The sequence below is a fragment of the Simochromis diagramma genome, unplaced genomic scaffold (genome assembly GCF_900408965.1).
Source record: "Simochromis diagramma unplaced genomic scaffold, fSimDia1.1 OVJJ01000293.1, whole genome shotgun sequence".
NCBI classification, from domain to species: Eukaryota; Metazoa; Chordata; class Actinopteri; order Cichliformes; family Cichlidae; genus Simochromis; species Simochromis diagramma.
In genome coordinates, this window is record NW_024386801.1 from 22,089,025 (window position 1) to 22,113,807 (window position 24,783).

Below are 24,783 nucleotides of genomic sequence, written 5' to 3' on the forward strand. Positions count from 1 at the left end.
TTCCTATACACGGGCAACCATTACGTCGTCATAAAATCATCTGTAAGCCCTTTTGCCAGGAAAGTAGTTGAAAATGTAGTCATCAAATGCCACTGAAAGGTTTTAATCTGCCATGGTGGAGTGTGATGTAGGACCCAAATGCAGATAAAGTGAGCTGGAGTACGAACAAAAAGCCAGCTGTTTATTTAGGCTGGTAACCCAATAGCAAAACCAAACAGAAATCAGCATGATCAAAACTGGAGCACTAGGGATTCTAGGGAATACATGGGATTTAGGGATTTTTACACACAAAAATAATCTCATTAATAACTGAAAACACCATAAATACAAGAATCTAAAAATAAATCCAACACTTGAGCAGAAACCCAGGGTCCATGGCAATAATCCTCTTAACCTCCCAAGGCTAAGTTGTTTTTGTTTTTGTGTTGTTCTTGAGTGTTAAACTGTTCACACCACACATTACACATCTATTCCATTAAAGTCATAACAACAGACTTTATGATTCAAGTCATCAGGTAGCAGGTAATTCCCACTAGGCTGAATGAGCTAATCCAGTCAATGCCTTTACATTCAGACTGAGGTCAAATGAGTTCCCTCTGCTCGAGACTTGTTCTATTACTGACTAACTTTTTTAAGACTGAAAGCTGGGGGCGTGGCCACTTCGATCAATATGTGGACACTGTGTGTTGCACTTCACTTCTTGTTGGATTCACTTAATTGGACTTCTGCTGTGTTTGTGTTGCTGATGCCTTTTGGAGTTTTTTGTTTGTTTCTTTGTTTTTTTTATGGAATTATCTGATATATAACATGATGATATATAACATTATTCTTCAGATTTTAAGAATGAAATTCATGTTGCAAACACATGTGGTGTTTGTAGATGAAGATCAGATCCCCAGCAGCTAGAACACTAACCCCACGGCTTTAAAATGAGTGCACAATCCAAATGGTGATGCCAGGGTGGCTATGTCTATCTCATATATACAGTCTATGGTTATTTTGAGTGGAAATGGTCACATGTAGGTTAATATTACTGTCACGACCCAAGATGACAATTTCTAAGCAACCATATTCAGACATGGTAAAAAGTAACAAGTACACTTTCAATTCTTAAGTTTCACACAGTAGGACATGAAAAACAAACAAACAATCATAACCTGAACATGACATATTACTCCACAATGTCATTATGTATTTAAGAATTAATTGAGGTTTGTGGTTTTATGTACAACTCTCACTTTGGGCCAAGCTTTCGCTGTCAGAGAGATGGTCACACATTTGCCTCTGTAATACTTTAGGAGTTTATGACTGAGTCAAATCATTGCCCATCCACAACCCTGCTTGACAGTTGGTGTGAGATGTATGTGGTACTGGGCATTATGAGAAAAAATCATTACTTTTGGTCTCATCGCCCAAAAGGACGTTGTTCCAGAAGTCTTGTAGTCTGTTTAGATGCAGCTTTGCAAAAATAAACTGTGCTGCCATGTTCTTTTCTTTTTCCTGGCAAACCTTCCAACCTTCCACAAGCCATACTTGTTCAGTCTTTTTCAAACTGTACTGCCATGAACTTGTCTGCTTTTATAGAGGTGGACACACGTGTTGGTGATTCGTTAGTCAAGTGCATTTGATTAGCAGCACCTGGCTGCTATATAACCTCTTAATTCCTATGGAAGCAGTATGGCTGTACTTAGGTTTTCTCATTGTTTTTGCATTTTTCTTAAATAAATAATGATACTGAGTGTTTCTTTTTCAGCCACCTTTTTCACTCATTATGTGTTTATACACCAAACTGCATTTAATTATTAGTTATTATTAACCTCTGGCTCTCTTCTACAGCACGTCTTTGTCCTGTCCTCCTCCCCCCTGCCCCCAACCGGTCGCAGCAGATGGGCGCCCCTCCCTGAGCATGGTTTTGCTGGAGGTTTCTTCCTGTTAAGTGCTTGCTCATAGGGGGTCATATGATTGTCTTGATTTTCTCTGTTTTCTCTGAATTATTGTAGGGTCTTTACCTTATAATATAAAGCGCCTTGAGGCAACTGTTGTTGTGATTTGGTGCTATATAAATTAAACTGAATTGATATGAAATACAGTCTCATGTGTTGTTCATCTGAGATTGCATTTCCTAATGTTAATATCTGATAAGGACCAGATTATCTTTATTATGTGTTATACACTCCTTAGGGTTGAAATAGGGCATTCTTACTTTTTGCTATCGCGCTATCTTGATTTCGCAATTTAGGTGTTTTCAAATCATATTTTTTCATTATGGATAATTAGATTATCCATAATGATTACCAAAAAGAATTTCACTGCGGCACCACCATGTAATTTATAACACTGCTACATCACTGCAGCAAAGGGAGATTGTAAGCCATAATGTCAGCAGAAGTAAGCTTTATAACTAGTGTTTAAGTTGCTCCTAACATCAGTCCTGACTGAATGGGGTCCCTACAGAACCTTGAACACACAAAAGAACATTATCATTATTTGATAGTGAAAAGTCAAGAAGGCCAACAGATTACATCAATCAAAACAGGCCAGGCCAACAGGGAAGGCGATTTTTAAAATCCCTCAACTTTACATTTACAGATGTGAATTTTGGCATTAAGTCAATAAAATCGCCTCGCTGTGGTTAGGCTAAGCAGTAAGTGCCAGAAATGGCTCGTTCCGTCACTATCAGTGATCAGCAGCAGACACCTGAGTGCTGCTGGGCCTGAGACCCAGCAGAATCAAATGTCATGTCCAAAATGATTAATAAGGAGTCACTCTAATATAGCAGGTAGGCTACCAACTTGTTATTAAAAAGCAAAACTCTATTTAGCTGCACATCAGGGAAAATAAAAAAGCTAAATGTGCAAAAAGAAGAGAAATGGCCTTAATGTATGAAATAACAACCAAAACAAACAAACAAATAACACTAGTAGTTTGCTGAACTCTTTTTATTAATCAGTGAAACACAAAGAAAAACGATCTTTACCTTTATATTTACAATTGCTTATAATACCTGTACATTCTTTCTGGACTTCAAGGGCTCTGTAGCAACAGAATAACACACATATACAAATGTAAGAAAATAATAATTTACATACATAGTTTTTGCCAGAAAAAATCAAAACATTCAGGACAGCAGTTTTGTTTGTTTCATGTTCAAGTCACTTCATCATCCTGAATTAAAGACAGATCCTCAACTTTAAATTCTCTAAATCCTCATCAGTGATAACCAACCTTGATTCTTTAATATCAAAATATGTCATTTCTGTCTGCTGAAAAATGTTCTGCAAAGTTTTGGCATGAGGGGACAAAAAAGTTCAATTTGAAAAATATATAAAAAACAAAACAAAAAACAACTGAAAAATTTTCCCCCAAACACATTGTTATTTAACTCTAAAAATAATTGTCTTGCTTTTCATCATCAAAATGTAGACGTCAAAAGATTGACCAACTTTCTTCTGATTGGCTCTCCCTTTCAAACAGAAGGATTCAATAGCAGGTTGCAGCAGCCAAAGCTGATTTCCTGAGATGACCATATTAGCACTTTGAAGTCTGAACTTTTGACTCACAGGGATTACTTGTACATACACTGAACCCAAAATCTGGCCACTGTGCTCATGCATACATAACAAAAAAGAAGATGTCCTCTTTAATCAGGACTGTTTTTAGAGAATAATGAGGTAAACGAGGTAAAATGGCAACAGCGGAGAGGTAACAGTGGCTGATGGAAGATATAGACCATATGACAACTGATGACACAATGTAATAAAGTCGCTAAAATATGATAGAATTAGGGACAAGATAAATTTATGATGAAAATATTAGTTAGAACCACCACTTCATTGGATACTGCTGCAATAAGACTCCTTAATACTTTTCATAAATGCTAAGTCAGTCTAGTCTAACTTCAGCTCTCACTCCATCAGTGACCTTTTTTTACATGTCAGCCTGAGAAAAAACCTTCACACTAAACTCTCTAAATACTGCTATTTTCAAGCAGGTGTGTTCTCCCAGTTTAGGTCATTCAGTCTGCAGCAGCTGTTAACCTCACTGAAACGATGCACACGCTTTTTCCTAAACTGCTACACCTTCACTTCACTTTGTCCATGTCAATGGCTGTGATTGGCTCTTCCTGCTGGACAGCCATGCTCCCTGCTGACTGAGTGCAGGTGTGTTGATGGTCCTTCCAGTCCTGTGGACAAAAGAGACAGACGTGTGAAGTGACTGATTTTGAAAATCAAGTAGCAACCTTTTGGCATAAAAAATGAAAAGAAAAATGTCAAAAACTGCCTGCAAGGCCTCAAACATGTGTTTACATTGTTAGTGCCTTTATGAACATTTTAACTGAATGATCTGACAAATAGTATGGCTTCCTGTGTGATACAGATCATCTAGAAGTCTGTGCTTCAGTTTTAGTGGGTAAAGTTCTAGTATTTCAGCATAGTCTGACTCCATCCAATCATTTAAATCACGATTAAAAACTCACTTATTTAATCATTCTTTCCCGGTTACTTAACGCCTGTATTTTATACTTAATTCCAATTTTATCTTTCTTTATATCTTTTTCTACTTAAAACCTGTGTGTTTTTAGCAACTTTGATTTGATATTCATTTTTATTCTTGTGTAATTAGTGCCATTGACCTGTAAGCATATTCAGTACTTTGTTAATGGTCTTATATTATTCATGTTTTAACCTGCTGTTTTATTGTGAAGAACTTTGGTATACCGTTGGTTTTTAAATGTGCTATATAAATAAAGTTGTATTGTATTGTATTGTGGTGTAGTCTATAGTCTGTTACTTTGTAAAAATTATAGTGTACCTATGAGGGGATTAGTTTATGAATGCAGCTTGCTGACAATATTTGTTAACTTTAGCTGATAACTTAGGATTACCTCCAAATATGGTCACCTCTGGAAAAAAAACATGGCTGCAGCCAACACACGTATATTAAGGCTTTAAAAACCAAACCAGTAAGTTATAATATTAGCTATTTGCAAATATATCAGTAAGAAGAAACAGCAGAAACACTTTACAGGCATGTTATGAGTTTGATTTTGCACAGTTTGAAACTCTTCAACACCCCTGTTGGAAACACGTTTGAAACCCAACAAATCCAACTACCAGCTGATTTGAATGTAACCGAGTAATCAACGACTGCTGTAACAATAAATTATTTTTTAAACTGCACTGTCATGAAAAAACATTAGTAAAGACTCATAACAAATGTCAGGGAAATCTGTCTATTTTTTGTGTGTCTGACAGAAAAAAGACAGTTGAGTCTTACCTTCCTCTGGCAAAATGTGGAGCAGTAGTTGACTTTGTGACAGCCCGTGCACTCACTCATCGCCACCCGGCCACAGTTTATGCACATCTGCTGCAGAAACAAAGCAGGAGCCTGATAACTCATTATATCTATATGCTTCTTTACAGTATATGGTATAATCCAAAAGCTTGATTAAAAAAACAAAAGAAGACTAAAATTCTCTGCTTCCATGTGTTTTTTTTTTTTATATTTACACTGGAGTTTTAGATACACGAGGTGTTCAATGCAGTATTTGTGCCTCAAACTTTTGGGGTAATTTGCAAATCAGAATTTTTTAACAATAAGATGTAAATAATCTTAAAAAATGTATTCATTCCATGACCCAGGAGCTAGTTGCTATAATCACTACATTGCACCTGACCCTTTTGGCACCTCCTGCAGATGATGGGCCCACAGAATGGCTGGGCCATGTGACTCATTCGGGCTCAGCCCCATGGGTTAAAGACTTTGATTACTAGGACCCTCAAAACCCTCCAACATGACAAGGTGGCAGCTGCAGGCATGAGGAGTCCATTCCATGTCAGAATAGAAGCAACAAATTAAAGTATCTCAGGGTCATTTTCATGAATGAGGGGAAAGTCGCGTGGGAGACTATTAAAAAAAACAAACAAACACCTAATTGTGAAATGTAGTGTGCTTGGAACTAAAAGTGTGGATGTCTCAGGTCACAATACTTCTTTAAGACTTGTGCTAAATAAGAAATGTAAGGAATTTCAATAATATTTTGGAGCAAGTGAGTGTGTATGTAAGCATGTCATACATTGATGATGATCTCAGTGATTTCAGTGCCCCTCTTAGCTTCAGAGTCATCTGGCTGCTGAAATGAGATCTGGTTCTGAAACGGCTGGGTAAGACCACACTAAACACACACACACACACACACACACACACACACACACACACACACACACACACACACACACACACACACACACACACACACACACACAAAACAAAGATTAAAGTCAAATCCATTTGTTGTTACTGCTGATCTAAATCTCACACCTTTTGTGTATGTGTGTGTGTGTGCTCACCTCCTTCCTGCCGCCATTACTTCTGACCCCTACAGGGTCCCCTGCAGAGTTTTTGGCCTGTTCGATCAGAGCCTTGAGCTGCTGGACATTGTTCAGCAGTGTGTTGGCCATCTCCTCCAGGTATATCCAAGTGTTCTTCTGCCCCTCGCTCACTATTGGCTCTGCTCCCCCAATAGGCCCCACATCAAGCCCAGCCACAAGCCCTGCCGATGGAGACGCCGCTGCAGCTGCCACTGCGACTTTGGCCTGAACTGGCTGATGAGCAACAGCTAACGCTGGCAATGCCGTTAGCACTGAGCGAGAGAAGAAAAGACAGCTGTTGATCTTTTTCTGCTACACTGTCTGAAATTTGCTGTTACAGTTTCATGAAAATCTGGTGTATCCTATTATTAGAATATTTCCTAAGATCAACTAAAAAAATGGATTTACAATAAAGAAATGTCCAACGTCTGAAAAGTATCTTTATGTACAAACTCAGTATTTGGCTGAATGTCTTTGCCACTAACTGCTGATTCAGCATGGTGTGGCATTGAGGTGATCAGCTTTTGGGCCTGCTGAAGTGTTTTTGAAGCCTAGGTTGCTTTGGTATCTCTCATTTGCATTTCTGGGTTGGCTGTTTCTCATCTTCCTCTTGATAATACCCAACAGGTGAGGTTCAGGTGATGGGAATTGGCTGGCCAATCAAGCACGGCAATAAAATGATCAGAAACCAATTTGATAGCAGTTTCAAAATAAATGCGCTTTGAAATCATTTATCTAAGGCGTTTTTTATGTCTCACTTTGTGAATGTAAAAACCCAACAAGGTACATGAGTTGGAAATTACCCGTAGCGATAAATGTGCTAAAGCAGGCAAGACTCCAGCACCTTGAACTGCAGTTTACAACAGTAGTCTTCTGCTCTGCAGCCTCAGAGAGCTCAGCTTAGGTTGAACCAGCTCTCAAACAGGTTCTGGTTAGAGTGATTGACCAGCTCGCAGACAATAATCAGAGCAGAAAAAGGACCATTGTCACCAGCTGTAGTCCCAGACAATGGATTATGGATTGTCTACAGAACTGGGCAATGAGTCTCCACAGGTAGTCACACATGTGAGCTGTCTGAACTGCCTCTGTGTCCTTCACCACAAGGTTAACGAAGCAACCCAGGCCTCAGTGCTTCTGCTTGTAAGCTTTGTCATCATTTTAAGTCCACAGAATCAAATTTAATTAGATTTTTTGTACCTTTTTCTGTCAGGGTAGTAAGAAAGTAAGAGTCTACTAAAGTGTTATAGTGTAAGACACACCACCATTTACCTGTGAGAGCACTCACACACCTTTTTTGTTTCTCAAGGATGTGTTAAAACACAGTGTGTGATAGATGTCTGGTTATTTTTAGACTTGGACCTGTCTGTATCTCAGCTGGTGATGGTTTAAAACGGCCACACATTGGAAGTGTTCGAGTGATTCACTGTACTTCCTTTATTAAATATCCTTGCTTTAAGTGCAAACAGACCAAACTGTATTTTGGATGTTGATTAAAATAACTACATTCTTCTTTAATAGCAGCTTTGCACACTTCATAGGCCTGACACCTGGAGGTTTTTCATTAGTCTTGAGGTTCCACATATTCTGAGCATGTTTTGGCTGCTTTTCCTACATTTTGCAGTCAGACTCCTCCCACAATATCTGAGCTTTTTTGATTATAAGCTTTTAAAATGTCAATGTTTTTGAGTTTTGCTGAGGTCCTTTTTTATTAAGTTAACACACAGACTACTTCAGTAAAAGAGCCACAACTGTGACATTTACTGCCATCAAGCCAGTCTCCAGAAAAACAGTCAAAGCAGGCTGAATTCTGAATGCTATCAAAAGGAAACTTCTTGTTTTTTGGGGTTTTTTGAAATCCAAAATCAGACTGACTTGATATTGAATAAGTAAAACTGTGAAGGTGTATATTGTCATTCTAGAGTGAAATTACTTTCCATATAATAGGGTTCAAACACAAACACAAAAATATATACATATCCTGCATGGATGTTGATTAAAATAACTAAATTCAAAACCAAACGGTTTGGTTTTCCATGCAGGATATGTATATATTTTTGTGTTTGTGGAGGTGAATAATTTCAAGGACCAATGGGCTGATTCCCACACTGAGACTTGTGATTGTTTAAGTGCCTGCTCAAACAAATGCACTACAATGTACGACTGAATGAATTCTCAGTCACTCAGGGGATGGTACCTGCGGTGCTGGCAAACACCTCGCTCTGTGCCGAGCCCTCTGAGATGATGGCAGCAGCAGCGTCGCCTGTTGGCGTGCGGTCAAAGGTCAAGGTCCCAGAAGTAGTGAACTGCCCAGATGGGGACACTGTGACTGTAAGAAAGAAACAGAAGTGTGATTCATGTTTGGACAACAAATAGTTTAAAGGTTGGGCTTACATTTTTTACTTTACAGATCTGATTTTGAGAACTTGAGAATAAACTTTTAATTAATTAAATTTTTCAGGAACACAAATTTAAGTACAGGAAATGATTTGAGAAGGAAGATGAATTCTAGGTCAAAACAACTATCCCTGGCTGTAAGTGCACAAAGTTACAAAATCATGAGCTGTGAGCACATGTGACCTACATGTGGTTCCCGGAGTCAACGTAATGTTCTTGGTAGCAGGAAGTTCCTTCTTGGCAGGAATGATCACAGGCTCAGTGTCCTTCTTTCGTCTCTTGTACGGGACAAAGAGGCGTACGGGGCCGGTCTGAGTCAAGCAGAAAGAGAACAGAGATAAAATCAATGCAACATCTAAGAAATCAAATGAAAGCAGAGACAACAAAATGACTGCTGATACCGATAAACCATTACTGTTTTAAAATCATGTCTGTTTTAAGATAGTCATCACTAAGTACTTACAGTTATATTTAGTTATATTTCTATTAATTTAAGTAACAATGTAAAAAAACAAATAAAAATATATATATATTGTGCAGTAACTAAAATTATTAACTAATAATAATTGCATAAGAAGGTTTTGGTGCAAATGTTGTTGTTACTGGGATGTCTAGTGAAACTAACCTGAACAGAAAACAAGAATTCAAAATGAAGTTATTATTATTATCATACATTACTGTAAAGGGCTAAATGTTAGCGCTCTAATGTGCAGCTGTCATTTCATAAGTAACAGCAGCACAGAGAGTGCACTTGTGCTCCTGCGATGACCAAATCACCAGATTCTGGTGCAGCCTTATTTGATGTCATAGAGCTGTATCAGCTGTTCCTTTGAGTAGCTGGTGCTCAACTGATCCATTCGATTTTGTGGTACAAGATTAGAGCAATGTGTCACATGCTGCCATCTATGTGAGCATGGAGGGAACCCGAGTTAACAAAGAAAACCAATAACCATCGTGCGACACATGTTATATATGTTTAGGTTTTGAGTTTTGTTGAGCCAGTAAGGAAAGCCCAGACTGCTTTAATTTGCTTTGTTGTATATTTTTGATTCGTAGAGACTTAATCAAGAAGCCTCAAAGCATAAATGATGCCTCAAGAAAAATTACATGTGAAGACCTTGTGTTGCAGAAGAAGTAGCTCCCTTCTGTGTTTAAACTGGGGACTAGAAGAAGGCCTAAAAAAGAAGCCATCTTGTTTATTAATAGGCACACTGCTCTAATATTCACCCTGAGATGTGATCACGGCACAGACTGAGAGAATCATTATTATTTTGTTTAATGATAATGTATCTCCATATAGATCGCAAGATAAAGCATCTGGAAATGAAGTTATAGTGATGGACATTTACAAAAAACAAAAAAACAAAAATGAAAAAATCATTTACCATGCTGATATTTTCTTCTCCCAGAGAGTCTCCCTCCTTTGGACACTAATGATGCAAAAAATAAGACGAACACAAACAGATATTATTCAGATATTATGTGTAACATCTCAGATTTTGATAATTTAAATAATTTCTAATTAACGGACTGATTTAAAAGCTCATCAGGACTTGTCCACTTCACTCACCGCTATCAGGTCATCACAGCAGGCTGCACAGGTACAGGAGGCAGCATGGGGGTTCAAGATACGCTCCTGCAAACACAGGTTTACTGCATGAGGTTTTGCATGGATTGGCCCACCTCCTTTTATAAACAAAGGACTAACTAGAAAAAAAAGTTTTAGAAAAGTAATTGTTTTCTGTGTGACTTTATCAGTCTCTCACATTGTTGTGGAGAAATTCTGGCTCACTCTTCTTTACAACGTTGCATCAGTTCATTGAGGTTTACAGGGGTTCATTTATGCACATCTCTCTTAATGTCAAAGGCCATTGCAACATCTTGATACTTTTCTTTTTCAGCTATTCTGTTTCATATTTGTTGGTGTTCTTAGGATCAGCTGCATGAGCCAATCAGTCGATTTTTAGCTATCAGACAGATGGTCTCACATTTGACTCTAGAATACTTTGCTAGTTTCGTGGCTCAAGATTAGCTTAGGAAAATCCAAATTCATAAATTGGAAATGCAAATTTCTTTGCATCACACAATACAGTGCAGCACTGCAGTAGTAGATAGTGAGATAGTAGTGAAGCAGTATATTTAATTACCTGTATGAGGCAGAGCAGAGGTCTGCCAGCATATCTGATGCTCCTCTTCCAGTCTTTGCTGCTTGCTCGCCCTGCGAGACCTTCAAACTCAGTGGGAGTGAACCACTGCTGGTTGTGTTTGATGCAGCGACCTTTGCCCCCTGACAAAACACAACACTGTGAGTGTGGGCAGCAATAAAACAAGTAACTCAAAATATACACAGTATAAAAGAGTCTTGGCTATAATATTTCACTCTGGATAGAAGTACCTTTGATTTTATCCCAACTACTTCTCAACACATTTTAGTGTTGGGGGCTACACCCTCTTAATGGCACAAAAATTTATTGCTCGTCCCCTGTAGCTCACTGCATCCAGACCCAGGTAGTGAATAAAAAATTGTTCTGCACCAGAACTTTAACCCGTCTTGCTACTATAACAACAATATGGTAATAAAGGCAAGCTTCTACATCATTTTGTCTATTGTGCCTGTGCTCCTCTGTATTAGCAGTGAGACAACAGTGCCATCATGAGGTCAAACAGGCAAAAGGAACACTGTCACTTGTATATAGCTGAAGGAATATAGAGTGGCCCTGCGACAGACTGGCAACCTGTCCAGGGTGTACCCCGCCTTTCGCCCTATGACAGCTGGGATAGGCTCCGGCGCCCCCCGCGACCCTGAAAGGGATAAGCGGAAGCGAATGGATGGATGGATGGATGGAATATAGAGTGCTGTGAAAATTATTGGTAATTTCTTATTTTTCTTATTTTTAATAACATGTGTCACACATGTTTCAGGTCATCTAAACTAATTTTAATATTAGACAAAGATAAAAACAGTAAATACTGTAAATATAAAATGCTGTTTGCAATAATGATCTAATTTATTAAGGGGAGGATATCCAAACCAACCAACATGGCCCTATGTGGAAAAAGTAATTGCCCTTTCTTGTTAAATAATGAATTAACTTTGGTTAACCACTTTTTTGGAGAGCTGAGTAAACTTTCACCAGTCACACCCAAGTATTACCAGGCCAGTTGAATTAAAAAAAAAGTCACTTAAATAGCACCTGTCTGACAAAAATAGGCTACAAGAAAGAAGAAGTCAGAACATTTATGAATTGCCTCACATGTCTCAATCATGGTCAGTGATGATAATTCAAGAAAAAGAAAGAAACTGGAAAACAATGGTGGGAGAATATTCTGTGAACTGACCTTTAAAAATTGGAATTTTTTTGAATTTCTTTTGGTTTGTGTTCTGCTGTAAAACTAACACAGCATTTCATAAAAATACGTCATAGCAACAGTCAAACAACGTGGTGGTGGTGTGATCATAGGTTTGCTGCTTAAGGATGGGAACAATTTGGCATAACTGATGGACTCATGAATTCTCCTCTCTACTTGAAAATCCTGAAGGAGAATGTCCAGCCATTAGCTTATGCCCTGAAGCTCAAGTGCACTTGGGTTATGCAGTAGGATAATGATCTGAAACACACCAGCAAGTAGAGCTGGGCCATATTATACCGTTCACGGTAATACCGGTATAATGTTGGGCAACGATAAGAAAACGAAATATCGCGATAGAATATGAGTAAAACCCGCATGTGCAGTGCCTTTGTTTTCATACGCACATGCCGGAAAAAGCATGGCGGTGACGGCGTATGAGAAGGGCGAAAGTGGATCGTTGAATGAAACGGATGAACCAGAACTGGTTTGTAAAAAAGCTGCAACTTCAGTGATGTGGAACTGGTTTAGCTTTCGTCCATCAGATACACAACAAAGCACTATTTTTGGTAGAGCATGCTAGCGGGCCGTCGTTATTACCGTGTTTTTTTAAAAATACGGCACACTTAAAATCAATCCTTTGATTTTTCTGAAAATCAACAGTGCCCCTTATAATCCCGTGCGCCTTATGTATGAATTCTGGTTGTGTTTACTGACCTCGAAACGATTTTATGTGGTACACGGTAGTGATGTGCGGATCGATACTGAAATATCGATTCTTCCGATACCAGCAATTTATGTTCTAGAATCGATTCTCATATTATAATATCGATATTTTAGTACTCTGGGGTAAATTTGTAGTTTTTCCATTAAAATGAACGCAGTAGAAAGAAACTATATCATTCGGATCGTCTAATTTGGAAGGAACTACTTCCTCTTATGCCTTTCATAGTCATATGCGAAATACGGCTGTATAAATGTGTCGCAGCCCCTGGTGTGCACACTCACAACAATGGCTGAGCGCAAACAGAGTCATGTGTGGACGTGTTTTACCTCCACAAACAGCCAAGACGCAGTTTGTGATATATGTGGCAAGACAGTGAGGTGTTGTGGCAACACCACTGACCTTGTCAAACACCTCGGAGTAAATCATATCACAGAATATGATGAGCTTATGTTGAGGCGAACTGAAGAGGAGAGGGGCAGGTGCTGCTAGGGCGAGACAGACGTCTCTCGCGGAGTTCATAGTGCTGCAGGCAGGCAACATGCTCAAATAGCTCACAACTTCAGGGTTTTTTTATTTTTATTTCTATATGATTATTCTGCATTATTAAGCAATAAAAACAAGTTGTCCTCTAATCATTATGAAGCAATATGGTTATGTTATTATTACAATTACATAATACAATTATATATTGCATTATGAAATACAATGAAACATTAAGTTTTTGTACAGAGTATCGGTATTGGATCAGTATCGCCGATACCACCCTGAATTTTACTTGGTATCGGATCGAAAAGGAAATCAGTGGTATCGCACATCACTAGTACACAGCACTCGAAAATCTGTCGAATGTTTTAGTACGACTTTGCTAAGCTACGAAGCCGCACCGCTTGATGGATTGTCGGAGCATTAGGGCTATCGTAGGCAGGAGCCTGGCGGAGTGATACGTACTGTGCTTCAACATAATATTACCGTATTGTGTGTGTATAACCTCTTTTTAAGTTTTGTGGATATTATACATGGTTATGCTGAGGATATGTCGGCCAATTTCCACTGGAAATGCCTTTTGGTTAAACTGTCAGCAAGGAATTTGCATTTGCACTGTTAATTTTTTATATAACTTTAATGCACATAAAAAAAAAAAACAGCTGCTTGTTTAAGTGAAAATATGTTGATTTTTTTTTTTTGCACTAATAAAGTTGTGGAGTTGTAAAGTATTTTGTCTAGTGTTGATTATATCGTCAGTTATATCGTTATCACAGATTTTCAAATGTATATTGTGATAAATATTTTTGGTCATATCGCCCTGCTCTACCAGCAAGTCCACCTCTGAACTGCTCATGAGACAAAAGCAGAGTGGCCTACTCAAAGTCTGGTCTTAAATTTGACTGAGATTGTTTGGCATGTCCTTAAATTGGCCCTTCACACTCAACAACGCTATAATGTGGCTGAATTAAAATAATTATACTAAAATAAGATGGGTAAAATTCCACCACAGGGACTCGTTGCCAGTTTTTGCAAATGTTTGATCACAGTTCTAACCTACTACAACCAGTTAATCAGGAGTTTTACATCTCCACAGTAACCTGAATAACAAGATCAGCTTGACCATGTGATATAGCATGCATAGGTGTGATAATCACCTGATCCCAGTCTGTTTTTGTACAGAAGTCCGCTGGTATTCCTGCAGCGTACCGGCAGCTCGTTGTTGTAAACTGAGGGATCCCAGTTGTACTTGGAGCAGGAGTCTTTGTCCTGGGGTGGAGTCAGAGGAGTGGGTGGAGTCTGTGGACCTGGGAGAAGCACAGGAGAACATAAAAAAATGCACAGATCAGACATTTCAGATTACCAGACACCTGTAGACACCACACACACACACAGGGGTGTACCTGATGTGATGGTGGCAGCGGACTTGAGGCCAGCTGCTTCCACGATGCTGCCGTCAGTGTGAACCACAATCAGAGTAGCCTTCTGGGTACTGAGACCTTCACCCAGCTGGAGAGTGGTCCTGCCGCTCTGTGACAGATGTGGAAGGAGTACATACACTCATAATCATGGAGCAGCATAAGAGGTATGAGAATATGTTGATGTTTTAAAAAACTACTCGAGTAGTCAGCAGGGAAGCCCATGTGATTTTGTGAATCTGGTTCTAATAATTAACGCTACAGTGCTAACGTGCACAAATGAATCAGTTCTGTGCTGAGGACATTTAACATTAATTGGTTTTTATTCAACGTCACCTCAATTTTCTGTAAATAATGTCATAAGATACTGTTTATCATCATCAAAATGTAATAAATGGCAAAAATAGAAGGGGAATGGATCTAGTCGAGTGTGTGTTAATCTACCAGCACGTGTTCAGGGAGACTCCCAGATGTGGCGACTGTTGTGGTGAAAACATTGTCCTCTGTCGCATGAACGCCACCCACTGTAACTGCCGTCACATCTGATCAACAACAAGAAATTTCATCGACACATAAACCTCCAGATTAGCAGGAATACAGTATGAATAAAAATATAACTACAAAGGAGGATTACAATAATAATGACCTAAAGCAGGTAACATAGAAAATAATAAACACTGGTATTACCAGAATCAGAAGACTCTTCTATTATGTGCTTATGAGGATGAATGATTTTCATCTATATCAGTCATGGTACTGGATGTCTTGTTTTGTTTTTTAGTCTTTGTTGCTCCGTTTGCTTCTTGTTTTTCTTTTGCTGCTTGAACTTTTTCTTCACAGTAATTCAGCATTTTGTTGTGTTAGTTTTGCTATCTAGTTTCTGTTCATTACTACAGTTTGCTAGTACTGTATTTCTCTTTTTTCATTCACCCCCCTCCCCATGTTCCCTGTGGTCTGGTTTAGCTTCCGTCTCTGTGCCCAGTGTTCCCATGTTCAACTTTTTCTGTTTTATTTTGATAGTCTCTTGCGCATTGTGTTCGGCTCTACTTCCTCCTCTGACCCATTGTGTGATTGTCTACACCTGTGTTAGCTTAGCTGTCTCTAATCCCCCCATTACCTTGTGTATATACATAGTTTTAGTCTGACTGTATTCACGTTGTACTGTTTTCCTGCCTGCCTCAATCCCTATATTTTCTTGCCATTTGGATTCCATTCTGAGAACTCTGTTTTGATTTACTCATTCTAGCCCAGTAAATAGCTTGTTTTGTTTTTGAATCCTGCCTCCAGGTCCTCACTTTTCACACTCCACACCATAACATTACTCTCAGGCTTTAAATAATAAAGTTTAAGCAGAAGGAAATGAACGGATGGATGAGGGGAAATATTATACTTGGGACAAATACATGATGAGTCATGTCTGTGGTATATGTTACTGATATGTTACAATTTTCGGATGGAATGTGGCATCGCACACAACGGTGTGTCCGTAATCGGAAGATTGCCGGTTCGAGCGCCGCCTCGGACAGTCTCGGTCGTTGTGTCCTTGGACAAGACACTTCACCCGTTGCCTACTGGTGGTGGTCAGAGGGCCCGGTGGCGCCAGTGTCCGGCAGCCTCGCCTCTGTCAGTGCGCCCCAGGACAGCTGTGGCTACAATGTAGCTTGCCATCACCAGTGTGTGAATGTGTGTGTGAATGGGTGGATGACTGGATGTGTAAAGCGCTTTGGGGTCCTTAGGGACTAGTAAAGCGCTATACAAATACAGGCCATTTACCATAACGAGCTGCCTGACCCATACACCCTCACCAATTCCACTGGACTAGAGTACTGTTAATCTCCCAAATCTCTCATCATGACAGGGAACAAAAGACTGCATCTAAAGAAGAGATTTTGAGTGTCCTTGAATAACTATTCCTGAAGACTACTTAAAGAAGTTAAAAGAAAGCTTCCTTAAAGATATTCATACCAAATATTGACTTTTAAAATCATCAGAATTATAAAGACTTTAGTTTTGCCTTATGTACACAGTATTTCCATGTTTGTTTGTATGTTTCAATAAACTACTGCACCCATTTCCCAAACAAAATATAAAGAAGGACTGGCTCAAGGTTTTGCACAATCCTGTAGCTAACTGGAACTATTAAAGAAGTAGAAGGTAGAAGGACAACTCTTTACTTTTAATCATTGATAACATGGTGAAAAGATCATGTTACATGTTTGCTCATGTACACTTGGCTGAAAATCAAGTATTTTATTGTAGTATCCATCTGAAGCTTTCACATTTTTACTTTTTAACGTGCCATGGGTTTCACCAGATCAGGGTAACACAGTATTTTCATACTAAACACTAAATATGCTTTTACAGTATCTACTGCTGAATTTAAATGGAATTTAAAATGTGAAATGTGATTGAGATACTATGTTTTATTTGTTTGTTTTTTGTCTTTAGCATTTGTATAAATATATGTGTATACATTTTGTATTTTGAGTTTGCATTGCTGCTACATTGGCTGAGTCTCCCTTGTGCAGACTCAGTATATAATGCATATAATTCTAAATAAAGAAACTTTATTAGATGAAGTATGTTTTGATGCTACCACTTAGTTTAGCACTTTGCAATGCAATCTTTCCACTACACAAATACGTTTAATCTCATTAGCAGGGTTAGTTTCAACAATAACAACATTTGTATGAGGGCAAAAGGATGTACGTGAGATTGAAAATCAGTATTTTCTATACCTGTCTTCCCCACTGCATTTATTATTGGTTTTGCGTTGGCCCCTATCCCATGTTTGTGGTTCCCTCGGTGTTTGCCACCTGGGCCACCCGAGTTTGTTTTTTTAAAAACACATCTTCAAGCGTCCCTCTTATGAATCATTAACTTTTCTGAATAATAAATAATGTATTCAGCAGATAACAATGTTCTCCCCGTTTAAAGCAGTGCCCGTACATAAACAGTGTTTGGTTTAGAGGCAGCTGGTGCTAACGTTATTATCTCAGTTTGTGTTTTAGCGCCACCCCGCACAGCAGCGGCCTGCTGCTAACTGTAGCCCGTGTTACCTGCAAAGGCAGCCTCGGCCTCGTCTGGGTTCGGTAGGGACTCGGCTCCTAAGCCGATGTTTCCCGGTTCCGCCATCACAGCCATCGTGGTAACTTCGGCCTCCGACTCGGTATCCGAGCCCACTCCCTCCACCGGCGGCTCGCCGATGGGCGGTTCATCCAGCCCGAGCGCTTTCGTTGCCGAGTCCGCTTCGTCCATTCCTCCCTCGAACGACAAGAGCCGAAAGTCACCGAGAAAGGACGTCGGGCAGAGTGGGTTCGACCTCACCCGAGCCCTGTACGGAGCAGACAGAAATCTCCGCAAACGGAACTGTTTACGGGTAATCTTTAAAATGTTCTCAAAAAAATTCAGGTAACCACAAAGGACTCGACTCAGCTAATACGGAGAGAGGAGGGCTTCCCGTTCTTTGTATTTTCATCAAGTCTGAAGAAGGAGATAACACCGGAAATTGCCGAAAGAACACGAACCAACCCGAAAGGACACAGCAACACAGCACTACAGGCACCCCACACAAATGTTTATATTAGATGTGTGTTCATTTTCTTGTTTTGCACAGAAATTCTTTTAAAAATGTACATTTTTTGTTCTTGATGTAATTACCTGCTGTGTTTGTGTGCTGCTGACTATTTTATGGTAACAAAAAAACTACTTAAAATATCATGAAGTTGTCTAATGAATGTTTTATTTCTTTTCATTTGATCATCAATTTTTTACACACTATGGTTCTGAAAATATGTGTATTTAATTAAAATAGTATTATTAATCTGTAGCAGTGCCCATAACTACCAGAACTTAAATAAATTATCCTGAACATTTTCTACAATTTAAATCATTTATTAGATCTGTATTAATGATTTCTTTCACCCATGCTCAACTATAAGAAAATAATATAACTTTCAACTCTTCAAGAATTACAAATATCTGTTTCAGTGACTGAAAGTGGAAGAAAAAAGAAACAAAGAAAATGATATGAATATTCTTGTAAACCATCAACAGGATAGGATAGGTCCCAACATTTCTTATAATTATAAAAACAGTCTGGATTGCAAACATACTGAAAGGATGGCTAATAACATATGAACATGTCAAAAGTCTTAAGAGCTATCTTTCAAAATGAAGTGACAAGACCGAGACCAGCCAAAAGCAGATGGTACCACTTTTTGTACTAGTGGGGTGGACTGATTAGTTTTAGTGCCCCAAAATAATGAATATATGCGTGTTTGACCTTTATATGTTTGCCCTAGCAGTAACAAACACAATTAATTTTGGACAAATTAAAAATTGCTATATTTTCCACATATAAAACTTTTTGACCTCTGCCTCGTCAGTCATTTCCTTCCTTGCACTTCATTGTGAGACAGTAGGAAACACCAAACATAGATAGAGAGAAATGTCAGCATTGCAGAACATTACACTGACTAAAATCTCAGATTATTTCCCAGCTGTTGACTTTAGTACAGTCGGACTCTTGATTCAGTTTCCCTCTTGTTGTGACTCATTTATGCAGGTGAATGTGGTAATATAGCATAAATATAGACCACAAATCACAGGACACTGAACACAAGTCTTATGTTAATGTATTATGCATGTAATTTAATGTGGTGGCTTACTGGTGTTTGGACTAAACACAGCACCACCATTTCTATATTTTCTGTATTTTCTCCCTCCTGCATGACAAATATGTGCCTAATACTTACAGTGTTGTATGTTTGTGATGCATTTTGGCTGTTAGATGTTTTTGTATGTGACAAGAACTGAAACAAGATGGACTTGGAGGAAGATAAACAAGCTCTAGGTGTGAAAACTCATAAACTGATTTTTTGGAAATTTTCTCCTGATTGACAGGTTCATCAATCAATTAGACTCGGATATGGTGAATGACATTCCCACCTCCCGAGCGTCCGGGCTCTGTTGTCTTCCAACCAAATCAGGACTTGCTGCTGCAGGATGGGACGTACTCATAGCCAACTCAAAGATCCCAAAGTTCAGGCGTCTCATTGATGTGACCACGCCCACTACAGTTTCCTCCGGTGGGCTGACTGTCACCTCCAACTGGTCAATCCAATTTTGCCTACGTCGTGCTTTCTTTCTTTGGTGCAAAATAAAAAAAGTCTTTATTTAAATCAGTTTTGACATTACAGTCTAAAGTCTCAGCTCCATATCAGACCCTGGCTGATCTTGTTTTCCCAGTTATTGGTGGATCCTGGACACCAGGTAGTAAAGAACAAGGAAGACCAGGACCATCCCCATGGAGACGTAACACAGGATACGGCGGTTGTCTCGTCCTGATCGGACCATGGTGGAGAAACGTTTCACGCTGCCAGTGAGCAGGCCTGTCGCACTCATGAAGTTTGAGTCCTAAAAGAAAGAGGAGATAATTCTTTAATAATTCACAATAAATTGACCTAAGAGGAAAAATAAAAAAGGCTATATTTGAGATAGTATTGATTTGTACTTATATAATGTGCACTCTGTTTACCAAATGAATCAATCCACACAGACTGACAATCAACACAGTGCTCATTTTTTTATACTGGGACTTTATAAAAATGTTTCCTGAATGTTAGGTCCCAGTGAAACCTGTAGATTGAACAATTCACTAAACAGTTCAGAGGAGCCATCGTGAAAATACAACAGGGTGAAACTCAGTGAATATTTAAAACAATATTCTCATTATAGACAAATGGGAGAAATTAAAATGTCAGTTCTTTTTTACTAAAAGCTTAACTATATTTGTGTTTAAGGCAGGAAACGCTCACCATGCCATCCAGGTACTCATTCTGATCGTCCACTTCTCTGTCGATGTCGTAAGCCAACTGCGAGATACAGAGACAAGAAGATGATCAAGTTAGTTGTAGAAGTCTGACTGTGGCAGACCAGCAAACTGTCAAAACGTTTGCTTTTATGGAGGCCACTTTCACTTTCACCCGGGTGCTACTTACTCTCTTAATTCCTATGACATATGTTCTTGCTCACCTGAGGTTGAATTTAAACCATTTTGAAACCTGTAACGACTATTATTTTCTATTTTAGATTATTTTTTATCATGTCCTAAAATGTGAAATCTCATGCAAAAATGTACTAATAAGCAATCACTTGTAACAAGTGAAGTTTTACATCATCTCAGGGTTAGACTACAGGCAGAAGAAAGAACACGAGAGCAGATTCTGAAAAGCGAATGGCACAGCAGAGGAAAATGTAGAACAGGAAAGCAAACATCTTCTTGGTTACCCTTTATCCTTTTAGGCTGTTGCTCTGTCACTGAGTACCTAACCAGCTTAACGCAGATTGGAAGATGTCCAACTAAACAGGACGTTGTAGGGATTTAAAACACAACTCTTTGCTAAAAACAGACACGACTCATTTGTCAAAGTCTGTGAACATGCATAAAATATTTTCTGGATCCCCAAAGAGGTTTGAATCAGGGACAATTTCTACAAGATTTAAACCAATTATGAATCATTTATTTAAGCATAACAGAAATTTTGAATCAGTCTAAAAAATAACAGTAATCTTTATAGATGTCTTGTCAGTATAGTAGGCAGACTAATTGTCTTGACTCTATGTAAACAAGTTGTTTTCATTAGTGTACAGTAAATGCCCAGAGGATTGTTCTGAACCAGGAAGAGCCTGAAGCTTGGTGTGAGAAAATCTTAATATCATGTAACTATGTAGAAGTGCCTGATGGTGTCCCATCTTACATTGGAGGCACTGGTTGTACAATTTTCAAATTTTCACAATACTGTACATTTATTAATAAAAGACAACCATTACACCAGTGATGCATTTGGTTACACATTTGCTGTGTAATGCATTTGCTGCAACAACTTCTACTGTTATAACGGCACATCACTTTTTCTCAGCTAATATATACACTAACTTACTGTAAGTTACATATCTACTTTTTAATGCACAGGTACAATACACAATCTGCACTTTTCTAATTATTCTAAATATTCTTAACTATTTAAACATCTTTCAGTATCCTGCTCTGTTTGCACACTATCTGTATGCTAATTTTAACAACTGTACTGTACTCTGCTCTGGTAACTATTGTCCATGATGTAAATATGTAAATATTGTGTTTTCTGTTCGGCGTCCTGTTCTTTTTGTATATGTGTGTTTTTTGCTGCTGATAGAACCAAATTTCCCCTTGTGGGACAATTAAAGGATTATTCTATTCTATTCTATTCTACACCTGAAATTCTTACACGCAATAAGCCATGTATCAGTACATTAAATAACAAAACTGGTTGTGTTTGGCATAATTAATAATTCTGATTCTGGGAACTGACAGCTTTACTTATAATTAAAACTAAGCACATTTGACAGCAGTAACCTAGTAACTACAGACCAGCTGATTTATTAATCAGACTGGTCGCTGAAGGGGACGGTTGTTGGTTGTTACCCACAGATTTCAGTCTGGACACTTTGTTGGCCAGGTTCTCTGCCAGCCGTTTGTTTTCAGCATCGAGCACATCATCCACAGAGCCATGGCCTGGACAAGCACAAACACCGTGGATTAGATATGACACACACGATCTGAATGTTCCTTGAATTGTTATGTTTCTGTTGAAAACCGCAGATAGACCTCATAAGATTTTGCCAAGCACATAGTTCTGAACACATAACTTGTTAAAGAATAGGTAATGTTTCTAATTTTCGGTTTAAATCAACAGGAAGCAACACGTTTTCATCAATGATTTTGATATCAGCATGATCTGAGTGTGGAGCAGAGTCTCTGCTGAAGGGATGTTCTTTATAAATCCAACCCTTTAAGCTAAGCACGGAATAACGACGTGAAGTAAACTTACAACACTGCCGAGGAGTATTACTTATCCCATATTTGGGAAACTAATAAGATACTACTACTACTACTACTACTAATAATAATAATAATATCACTTTTTATCACCCTTCAGAGAGGCAGATGCTTCTTTAGAGGGCGATAGCAATTGATATGAAACTTACAAGGTAGCCTTGCTTTTTGCTAATATTTAAGTATGTCAGAGCTAGTTAGCTTAGCTCTTGAGATCTGGGTGTTATACGAGCAAACGATACTTAAAAATAACATTTTAAAATGTACCACCCAGCTGTAACATCATCTCTAAGCTGACACAAATAACACACAACTGAATATTTGGAAGTGAATACGTGTCAAAACATTTACCTCTGTTCCACTCCGCCATGTTGCTTGTTGCTGAATGACGTCACGATCAGCTGTTCACGTGGCGGACACGTGACCGCCTTTCTTCTTCGTCGACAACGTTAAGGTTTTTTGTTTTTTTTCGACAACGTTAAGGTGTCGTTAGTATTACCGCTTCAATGACGACAGAAGACTCCAAAATAGTTCTCGCCTTCTTTGTGTTTATGCATTACACTAGCTGAGTACTGATGCCTTAACAAAGACTAAGCATATACCACACAAAAAGGGGAATAAATGAAGAGTGGAAAAACAAACAACAACAATAACATCAACAATAATACCTTTATTTGTGTATCACTTTTTAAAGAATACAGTCCTATCATACAGACTCATTAATAGCCATCCGGTCAGACGTCCATTCTAACATACATACATACACACAAATAGATGCAAACTAAGGTCGAATAATGGTAAATGGCCTGTATTTGTATAGCGCTTTACTTAGTCCCTAAGGACCCCAAAGTGCTTTACACTACATTCAGTCATCCACCCATTCACACACTGGTGATGGCAAGCTACATTGTAGCCACAGCTGTCCTGGGGCGCACTGACAGAGGCGAGGCTGCCGGACACTGGGGCCACCGGGGCCACCGGGCCCTCTGACCACCACCAGTAGGCAACGGGTGAAGTGTCTTGCCCAAGGACACAACGACCGAGACTGTCGGATGGGGAAATCATTATGAGAACACTAAAATATATATAAAAAATGTTTTCGGCAGTTGTTTAAAACAAATTATGGATTCAGCTGATCAGGTAAAATGTGACCATTATGCTGAAGGTTATTACAAAGTTTGGGAACTATTGCCTCAAAAACGTGATCGTCTCTGATTCTGATTTTAAAGTAAAAGCGTGGGACATTTAGCAGACTTTGATCAGGTGATCTGCAACGATAGGGTCTCAGTAGCTCCGATAATATAAGCAGGGCCCTCCTCATGTGGATGTTTAAAATCTGCAGAAGTGTCTGTTTTATCCACAAGAGGTCGCTCTTTCTGTCCTGCTCAGGGTAGTTACTTTACTACTTGTGTCTCACAGTACCTGTTTTCAATTTACAAAACGTAGATGTTTGTAATATAAACATGATAAAAACTACATCTAAACAAAGAAAAATATTAATGTATTTTAACAGTTTTATGGTGCAATCCATGCAAAATACCCCAAATTACGTGATTGTAGTTTATCTAAATGTGAAAATTTATAAATATTTAATTTATTGTTCACCGTTATGAGCTGTATACTGTCAGTGTAACAAAATAAAAGCACTGATGGTGTCACTTTGGGAAACTGTAGAGATAGCCATTCTTCAACACAGCCACTCTCTTAGGCAAGCTTTCTTGTAATTTCTTTAAGTAGTCTTCAGGAATAGCTCTCCAGTTTGCTTGAAGGACAGGCAAAGCTTTAAAAATTGTATTGAAGTGTTAAATAGCTGTCAAGTCTTTACTGTACGGCCTGTACGCCCCGTTTCTGTTCAAACATGAATGCACACCAGTGCACAAAGCAAGGTCCACAAAGGCATGGATGACAGAATCTGATTTGGGAGCACTTGCCTGGCCTGAACAGAGTCCTGACCTCAAAGATAGAACATCTTTGGGATGTTGCTTCCAGGTCAATCATGCTAGGCTCATCAATTGTTTAGGGCAAGGTTTCCTCTTTCAGTAGCCTCTTATGACTCATGTTAAGACTACTGGATGCACTGTCATATTTATTTTCAGTAATCAATTTTGATACGAATAGAAAAAATGTGACCCTGCCCCAAAGTAAGGTTTCAAAAGGCTTTTC

The 24,783-nt window shown here is 38.8% G+C and overlaps 2 protein-coding genes across 3 annotated transcripts; both read right to left on the minus strand.

Moving 5' to 3' along the window:
* Positions 1-2,921: 2,921 nt before the first annotated feature.
* deaf1 (DEAF1 transcription factor) lies at positions 2,922-18,374 on the minus strand. 2 transcript variants are annotated; one of them, XM_040026562.1, is made up of 13 exons: positions 17,801-18,374; positions 15,186-15,283; positions 14,727-14,853; positions 14,481-14,630; positions 10,913-11,052; positions 10,336-10,401; positions 10,151-10,195; positions 8,953-9,076; positions 8,566-8,697; positions 6,351-6,643; positions 6,077-6,175; positions 5,278-5,364; positions 2,922-4,183 (listed from the first exon to the last, which is right to left on the minus strand). In XM_040026562.1, exons 1-13 carry the CDS (start codon positions 17,997-17,999, stop codon positions 4,082-4,084), a joined length of 1,662 nt encoding a protein of 553 aa, XP_039882496.1. In that variant the 5' UTR covers positions 18,000-18,374; the 3' UTR covers positions 2,922-4,081. The 2 variants fall into 2 exon arrangements, with proteins under 2 accessions (XP_039882496.1, XP_039882495.1); XM_040026561.1 differs by having other exon boundaries at positions 5,278-5,367; positions 17,801-18,372.
* Positions 18,375-18,804: 430 nt separating this feature from the next.
* bet1l (Bet1 golgi vesicular membrane trafficking protein-like) lies at positions 18,805-23,065 on the minus strand. The gene is made up of 4 exons (XM_040026564.1): positions 22,972-23,065; positions 22,214-22,299; positions 20,561-20,617; positions 18,805-20,159 (listed from the first exon to the last, which is right to left on the minus strand). Exons 1-4 carry the CDS (start codon positions 22,988-22,990, stop codon positions 19,992-19,994), a joined length of 330 nt encoding a protein of 109 aa, XP_039882498.1. The 5' UTR covers positions 22,991-23,065; the 3' UTR covers positions 18,805-19,991.
* Positions 23,066-24,783: the final 1,718 nt, after the last annotated feature.

Bases quoted from the DNA above. Each gene is read 5' to 3' on its own strand.
- deaf1 (XM_040026561.1), bottom strand. From the start codon at position 17,999: ATGGACGAAGCGGACTCGGCAACGAAAGCGCTCGGGCTGGATGAACCG. The intron at 14,854-15,185 runs GTAGATTAACAC...CATCTGTCACAG, and splicing joins GTCTCCCTGAACACGTGCTG to AGCGGCAGGACCACTCTCCA. The intron at 4,184-5,277 runs GTAAGACTCAAC...TTTTGTCCACAG, and splicing joins CCACATTTTGCCAGAGGAAG to GACTGGAAGGACCATCAACA.
- bet1l (XM_040026564.1), bottom strand. The intron at 20,618-22,213 runs GTGGGTAACAAC...TGTATCTCGCAG, and splicing joins AAGTGTCCAGACTGAAATCT to TTGGCTTACGACATCGACAG. The intron at 20,160-20,560 runs GTGAGCGTTTCC...TCTTTCTTTTAG, and splicing joins ATGAGTACCTGGATGGCATG to GACTCAAACTTCATGAGTGC.